Below are 7,641 nucleotides of genomic sequence, written 5' to 3'. Positions count from 1 at the left end.
CTGGGGTTTCTCTCCTCCCAGTTTGGTCAGCTGGTTGCAGAACCCAGAGGCCCCTGGAGTAGCCTCTGCTTTTGGGCACTCCCCACCGCATCCTGGGGGCATACTCTGTGTGTATTGGGGGGTGATGGGTGAGCCTGGATCTGAGGTTCTGGTGCTCAGGTGCTCACCAAGTAGTCTCAGCATCCTCTCTGAGGTCCATCTAACCCCCCATCCCCCGTTTTCCTATCTGCAACTCCCCACCTGGTCTGCAAAGTACTGAGAAAATCATATTTATTAAGAGGTTTGACATACACTATCGCCATATACAAAATCTTCACTAGCCATCAACCTCCCTCCCCTGAGGCTTAGGACCTAGGGACCAAACTACCCCCACCTCCCGCATTGACCCCTGGGTGAGCTTCCTGAGCCCCCACAGCCACCTTCCTCACCACCCTGCTATAGCAAGGATGCCACTGCCCTTTCCTGTTTTCCTGGGTGGCCTCATGTATGGGGTGGGGGGCACCTGGTGATCCTATCTGGTGATCTCGCAGGTTACGGATACCCACCTGCATCCATTGGGGCTGACCCGGCCTTCATGAGGACAGAGTTCCCATCCTCAGGGTGCCCTCCCTGGGAGAGGACATATGGTGGGCACGTATCAGGTAGGCGCTCCCGGCGCCGAGACCGCCGGTGCCTGGGGCCGAAGATCTCCATGCACCTCTTGCCCACCAAGTAGAAGACCTCACTGAGGTTGAGCAGGATGCAGATGGCAGCTGTGGTCACCATGAAGTAGGTGAAGACCTTCTTCTCTGTGGGCCGGGAGATGTAACAGTCCACAGTGTGGGGGCAAGGCTCCACGGAGCAGGCCACCACGCGGGGCATGTCGTAATCCTTGTAGAGGCGGTGGAAAATATAGAGGAAGCCGGTGTCCACGGCGGCCTTGAAGATGAGGCTTAGCAAGTACGTCCACCACAGCCCGCCCCGCTTCTTGCTCGGGTTGTCATACAGGGAAGGGGCATTGGGCCCATGTTTCAGGCGGTACCTGCGCTCACGTTCCTCGCGGTAGGCCACGTGCATGACCACGAGCAGTGAGGGGCACGTGACCAGGATGAGCTGCAGGGCCCAGAGGCGCACGTGGGACACAGGGAAGAACTCGTCGTAGCAGACATTGGGGCAGCCAGGCTGCTTGGTGTTGCAGACAAAGTCCTTCTGCTCGTCGTCCCACACCTCCTCGGCTGCCACCACGTACACCAGCACGCGAAAGATGAAGACCACAGACAGCCAGATGCGACTTAGCGCCGTGGAGTACTTGTTCACGCCACTCAGGAGGCCCTGCAGAAATGCCCAGTTCATGCTGGCTGTGTCCTGGGTACTGCACGTGGACGGTCTACACCTGGGTGCCACCCACCCACTCAGGCCTTGGGAGCCTTGAGGTGTGGGGGGACCTGGAGATGGGCACCCTGAATGCCGGTGTGATTGACAAAAGCGTTTCACAATCACCGTGTCTTCATTTCCTCACTCCCATTGACTTGGTAAGGTAGGGATTGCCCTTGTCCCCGTTTCACAAAGAGTAAGTGAAGGCCCGGAGATACCCGCCCAAGGCTCCACAGATGGAAGTCGCAGAGCTAGTCTTGCACTTTTGTCTTCAGCTTCCAGAATTAGGGTCTATTTTATTCTACAAAGTAATAGATACATGTGAAGACAAGCATCCTGCATGGACCTGCTAGCCAACCTCTCTTCCCCCAAGTTTCAGCCCACGACTTCTAGAGAGGTCGTAGGAAGGTTTGAATTGGACGATCTGCTCTGCCGTCGGCTGCCAGGGCTGGGCCAGGGCAGGAGGGGTAGGAGCGTATCCTTATCAGTTGTCAGATCCATCCCACTTTTACTGAACACCAACGGGAGCCTGGCCCTGTACTGGGCACGCTTACATCAGTCCCTTGGTAGATCCCGTAACAATCTTCATCCTTACTCCTTGGCTCTGGCTTCAGGAAGGTTCTCAGCCCTGGCATTCCTGCCCAAACTAAACGGAGGTGCTTTGGAATCACGAGGACCTGACATCCTCCCTGCTAACCCATGTATTGGTACTAGGGCCTGAGGGCTGACTGTCCTGACCACAGTGGGTTCCTCTGGAATTCCAACAATTCCAGCTTTAGGAAGGGACTGGGGAAGGGACTGAGGATTGATTCTGGCATGGTCTGCACCCCCCATTTACTTTCTCTCAGGGGCACCCCCTCCTCTGTCCACTTAGTGGCTTTTTGCTAGCCAAATTTCCATTATTTCCTTCCAGGTCCCTGTCCTATGGACTCCGACCTCCACACCCCCTTGTCTGGAGTCCCCATCAGGTCCCACCTGCAACCCTCCCCTCCTCCTCCCCTTCTCCTTCCCCAACCCCAAGCCCTGACTCTGCTCTCAGCCTCTTTAGACATTGTGTGCCTGGCACATTTTCAGAGAAAGAGGCATTGCCTGTTCCCAAATAATCTATTTACCCGTCTTATTTTTTTGACAGACTGTCAGGTTCTAGAGGGCAGACCCTTTACCTCTGTCTCCCTAGGACCTAGCACTAGCCTGGCCCAGTGAACACAAAATAGATGTTTGTGAAACTGAACTGAAATCCATTTCTTCCTGATCACTCCTCTTCCCTGGACTTCTGTCCTCCCTTAGGTCAGGCAGGACATTCCTTCTCCTCCTTGGCACTTCCCTGGCATCCTCTAGGGACCCCCACACTCTGGCTCCCTCCCTAAAGCCCAGCCCACAGCCTGAGGTCCGCTGGATATCCTCAGCTCAGCTGGCTGCTGGCTTCCTGGCTAGCCTCCTGCCCTATTTGGTCCTCACCCTTGTTGGGTCCAGTAGCTGCTCCCTTGTCCTTGGGCTTGTCCGTCTGCCCCAGGACTTCCCGGAGGCAGCTTTTGTTACTCACTCTCCTGCTGGGTGGGGCTTTCTGGGCCAATGAGCCAAGCGAGAGTGATTGTGGTGGGCAGGCAGGAGGGCGGACTTCCCCGGGCACATATTCAGAGCAAACACCTGTGGCTCTTCTCTCCTGGCCCACGCCTCCTCTCTAGCCTGGCTGGGCATGGCTGGGCCTGGCTCCCAGGCAGGCAGGTATGTGGGTGAGACTGCTCTGTGGGGCTCAGGAGCCTGATATCATGCCTGGGCCTAGGACAGCACCAGTGGGATTGACCCCATCCTCTTCCCGTTGCCTCCTTGCCCCACCTCCCTGTCCTTAAGCCTCTCTCCTGGCCTTTTCCTGGGAAGCCTGATTCTGCGGTCCTCAGCAGCTGACATCTGTGGAAAGGGGCAACCTTAATTTAGTGCAGGAATGGATCCCACTCTGGTCATGGGGATATTTCTGGGGACTGGAGCCGGGGAAGCTCTTGGATTGTGTAGGGGCTGGGAGCGGTCAGCTATGACTTTTCCAGAACAGGGCACCCACAGCCCTGGTGGAGCAAGGAATGCAGGTTGGCAGCATGAAATGCTCCAGTTGGCACGGGGCCAGGCACAGCGTTGCTGTTGGTCCTCTGTGGGCTGGGGCCTCTGGGGTCCTGAGGAAGGCCTCCAGGGAAGCTGGAGTGTGACCGTGCAGATGCTGGTGGGTGGCCTGGGACCTGTGTCCCGGCTGGGATGATGACATTTACTGTGCAGCTAGGGAGGGGCCTTCTGCTTCGTTTCCTACAGGCATTTATCGGGCACTTCCTAATACCAATGATTAACATTTATGTGTCCTTTTCCAGCTGGCTAACCCTGTCCCAGCCAGGAGCTCATCAGTCCTCAGCACAGCCCACAGGCTATGGGAAAGTCACTTCCGCTTCTCTCCAAAATGGGTTAATAATACCTATTAATAATACCTATTAACCCATTTTGGAGAGAATCGGAAGTGACTTTCCCAGAGTCGCAGTGGAACTTGGACTTGACGCAGGCATTCTGAGTCCATGACTTCCCACTGCAACATGCAGCTCCCCAAGGACCGAGCACCATTCTCTCTGCAGACAACTCACAGGCCTAAACTTGCCACGGGGGATAAAGGCTCGATGGGAGCATGAGCAAGTAGCATGTCCCCTGGAGTACTGGAGGGCCCCCTTTCTGGAGGAGAGGAGGCCCCTCCTCAGGCTGGATCAGGTGCAGCCCTTTGCAGGGGCAGAGAGACTGACTCAATGAATGCATGGGGGTCACAAAGTCCGCACAACTACAGAGCACCTGGAATCAGCAAACGGGTTGACTTTTATTAAGCCCTGACAGTGGGCCACACACTCGAAGGTGCCTACATGTGTGTTCTTCTATGAATGCCCCCTCCTCCTTCCTCCAGCCCTGTGCAGTAGCCCTCACGATCTCCATTCTACAGAAAAGGAAACTGAGCTATAGAGCGGAGGGGAGCTGGTCCATGGCTGTCCAGCTGGGGCAGGTGGCTGGAGGGGAGGACTAGGAGTTGGATTCCAGACTGTCAGAATCCTGTCTCTTGCCTGCCCCCACCTCACGGGTTAGCGTCCCCACTCTCAGGTTGAACCTGTAAGAGATGCTAGAGCCTCCCCATCCAGGCCCAACCTGCCAACCCGGTCCAGGCAGCCCCTCACAGGATGGTTTTCTTCACGTGGTCTCGAGGGCGGTCTGGTAAGAGAGGAGGATGACTGTCTGAAGCCAGAAAGATGAGGTCGCCTGAAAGGAGGTCATCCTGTTTGCAGGGAGAGGTAGCGCCGTGTGGGTGATGGCCTGTGCACATGGCTCGGGCTCTCCTTGCTGCCAGGCACTCGTGGCACCTCTTGCTCACCAGGTAGATCAGCTCCACAAGGTTGAGCAGGATGCAGACGGCCGCTGTGGCTACCATGAAGAGGGTGAAGATGTTCTTCTCTGAGGGCTTGGAGATGAAGCAGTCCACTATATTGGGACATGGATCTGCGTGGCACTTGACCACAGGAGGGAGCATATATTTAGGGTAGAATGAGTGGAACACATAGAGAAAGGCGATGTCCACGCTGGCCTTGAACACCAGGCTGCAGACGTACGTCCACCAGAGCCCACCCCGCTTCTTGCCGGGGTTCAGGTAGAGGCGCCCACCATCCTCCCCATAGGCTTCTTGGTGCCTCTTCTCCTGAAGCTCCCGGTAGGCCACATGCATGACCACAAGCAGCGAGGGGCACGTGACCAGGATGAGCTGCAGGGCCCATAGGCGCACATGGGACACGGGGAAGAACGCGTCGAAGCAGACGTTGGAGCAGCCAGGCTGGCGTGTGTTGCAGTCGAAGTCCTTGTGGTCGTCACTCCACACGCGCTCTGCCGTCACCAGGTACACCAGCACGCGGAAGATGAAGACCAGGGACAGCCAGATGCGCCCGAAGGCTGTGGAGTACTTGTTGACCCCACTCAGGAGTCCCTCAAAGATCCCCCAGTTCATGGTGGACCCAAGCGTCGGCTGCTGCTGCAGGGAAACGATAACAGTGATTTCCTACATTTATAAAATACTCGTTCTGAGCACTGTGTAGAACTATGTCACCACCCTTCCTGCTTGCCACCACTAGAGCTAGGTTCTACTACTGTCCCCATTTTATAGAGGGAGGAAGCTGAGGTTTAGAGGCATTATACAAGGTTACACAACTATTAGTGCAGAGCTGGGATTTGAGCATAGGTAATTAAGCCCACAACCCAACTCTTACCCATAAAAGTGGATGAGGGCAGGTCCAGGGAGCCACTGATTCCTCCCAGGGCCTGAGGCTCTTGTCTTAGGGTTCTGCAGAGTGAAGATGTATGGAGTTGGGACATTCTGCCTGCTCCCTCTGTTCCAACCCTGGCCCTCCTTCTCAGGGGGCTGAGCCTTGAGATGGCTTCTCCTCTCCTTTCCGAGCACTGCTGTCTCTTCTCAGACAGCTCCTTCCCCAGGGGAACCTGCTCTTTTTTTTTGTTTTTTCCTTAGCTCAGGGATGGGACTGGAAAGGAGGCTGGAACCTTGCTCCCAAGCCCCAATCTGGTCTAACACTCTGTAATTAGCCAGGGAGAGTCCTGGCTCAAGTGCCTGCTCAAGTGCCACTCATTTGAAACATGGCCAATGCAATCCAGCTGAAAGATACAGTAGGCAGCAATACATTCTCTTCATATAGTAGGCTTCCTAGAGGAGCCTGTATTCCAGTGTTTCCCAAACCAGTGTTCCCTGGAACCCTGTCCCATAGGTTGGCAGTAGAAGTGGGAGAAGAGGATTCTGTATCAAGAAAAGTTGGCAAACGTCAGGTTTAGTAAAGTTAAATAGCTCAGCTGTGCTAATAAACTCACTAATACATTTACCAAAAGAGGTATGAAATATGTGGCATTGCCCAAACTCCTTTGCCCACAGAAGCCCTTTTCCTCCTGACATAACTTTGATCATCTTATGGGATAGCCTTTCAAGACATCAAGTGGGAAACACTGCTCCTGTTAGTACTGCTGGTGAATTTGGCCTGATGAACTCACAGAATCAGATTCACCTCCATTTAAGGACCGTGACTGCTAGGCAGAATAAGGGGTGCCCACTGCCTCACCTGCAAGCCCTCTGCCTGATTCCTGGGGATGGGGGTGTGTCCACCCAGATCCACGCACTGTTGTTTCAACTGACTGTGCACCCTGGGACCCCAAGGAGCCTGTCTGCATAGCCACTAAAGGGCTCATGCTACCCTTCCTGTGCTGGCCCAGGCTGAAGCTCTCCAGGCTGTCTCAGCCTCTGCAGGATCACCTGCAAAGCAGCGTTGTGATGACAGCCAACATCCATGAAATATTCATGCCGCGCCAGGCACCGCTGTAAGTTCTTTGCATGAATCAAGACATTATTCCTTCACAGCAGCCTTAGGAAGGGGCAGGATATTTTTTATTCCCAATTTACAGATGAAGAAAGAGGACCACAGAGGGGTTAATTAACTCGCACAATGTCACACAGCTAAGTGGCAGAGCTAGGATTTGAACCCAGGCATGCTGGATCTAGAGCCCACCCTCTGGGAACTGCCCAGCCTTAGGCCTCAGGCCCTTTCCTCAAGCCTCGATGAGCTGCCTGCCTGTCTGTGTGCAGACAGATTCTGTCCTTCACCTTGTGCCTGGCTCCTGGGGGGCTACGGGTACCTTTGCCCCTCACCCTTTTTCCACACCACCTGCCACTTAGACGGGGAGTGAAGGGGGGCTCTGCTCTGAATCACCAGCTTGCATGCTCAGCCCTGTCTAAGGTAGGCGGGACTCATGGCAGCTTCTCGGGGAACACCCAGGGAGGCCCTCGCCCTTAGCCCCCAGGGGCTTTCACCCAGCCCATCCCTACCTGGGGGTGGCGGGGGTGGGGCGGGGCTTTGCAGGCCCAGGCAGAGCTACTCTGCCTGCCTAGCTTCCGGCCTGGCCCCCTCTTAGCTTCTCTCCCACTCAGTTCCTTGCTCCCACCTTTGCCCGGCTGGGGAGAGCTGGAAGAACCCAGAGCCCCTTATTCCTCCACCATCAGGACCCAGGGTGGCAGATGTGTCCAGGCGGCCCCCCCATCCCCACTCCCCACCAGAGAAGTGTTCTCTTGACACGGGGCAGGACACATTGGACACAGATACCCTTACCTGAGTGGCTACTCCTTAGGGCTCTCCTGCCTCCCGGCAGCCGGCATTAGCACTCAGCAAGCAGCTGGAATTTCATATCCAGAACTGGGGAAGGTTTTCGGAGAAGCCCGTTGAATCCGGCTCC

At 55.6% G+C, this 7,641-nt stretch overlaps 2 protein-coding genes across 3 annotated transcripts; both read right to left on the bottom strand.

Moving 5' to 3' along the window:
- Nucleotides 1–253: 253 nt before the first annotated feature.
- GJB4 (gap junction protein beta 4) lies at nucleotides 254–2,912 on the bottom strand. The gene is made up of 2 exons (XM_032246853.1): nucleotides 2,812–2,912; nucleotides 254–1,654 (listed from the first exon to the last, which is right to left on the bottom strand). The coding sequence occupies exon 2, from the start codon at nucleotides 1,330–1,332 to the stop codon at nucleotides 532–534; it is 801 nt and encodes a 266-aa protein (XP_032102744.1). The 5' UTR covers nucleotides 1,333–1,654; nucleotides 2,812–2,912; the 3' UTR covers nucleotides 254–531.
- Nucleotides 2,913–4,171: 1,259 nt separating this feature from the next.
- On the bottom strand, nucleotides 4,172–7,635 carry GJB5 (gap junction protein beta 5). Of its 2 annotated transcripts, none has more exons than XM_032246848.1 (2): nucleotides 7,518–7,635; nucleotides 4,172–5,386 (listed from the first exon to the last, which is right to left on the bottom strand). In XM_032246848.1, the coding sequence occupies exon 2, from the start codon at nucleotides 5,360–5,362 to the stop codon at nucleotides 4,541–4,543; it is 822 nt and encodes a 273-aa protein (XP_032102739.1). In that variant the 5' UTR covers nucleotides 5,363–5,386; nucleotides 7,518–7,635; the 3' UTR covers nucleotides 4,172–4,540. The 2 variants fall into 2 exon arrangements, with proteins under 2 accessions (XP_032102739.1, XP_032102740.1); XM_032246849.1 differs by having other exon boundaries at nucleotides 4,172–5,383.
- Nucleotides 7,636–7,641: the final 6 nt, after the last annotated feature.

Source organism: Sapajus apella, unplaced genomic scaffold, assembly GCF_009761245.1.
Source record: "Sapajus apella isolate SASKATOON/1434 unplaced genomic scaffold, GSC_monkey_1.0 scaffold62, whole genome shotgun sequence".
NCBI lineage: Eukaryota > Metazoa > Chordata > Mammalia > Primates > Cebidae > Sapajus > Sapajus apella.
Note: the sequence above shows the minus strand (reverse complement) of the source record. Positions and strands in the feature narration are given on the sequence as shown.

Bases quoted from the DNA above. Each gene is read 5' to 3' on its own strand.
- GJB4 (XM_032246853.1), bottom strand. From the start codon at position 1,332: ATGAACTGGGCATTTCTGCAGGGCCTCCTGAGTGGCGTGAACAAGTAC.
- GJB5 (XM_032246848.1), bottom strand. From the start codon at position 5,362: ATGAACTGGGGGATCTTTGAGGGACTCCTGAGTGGGGTCAACAAGTAC.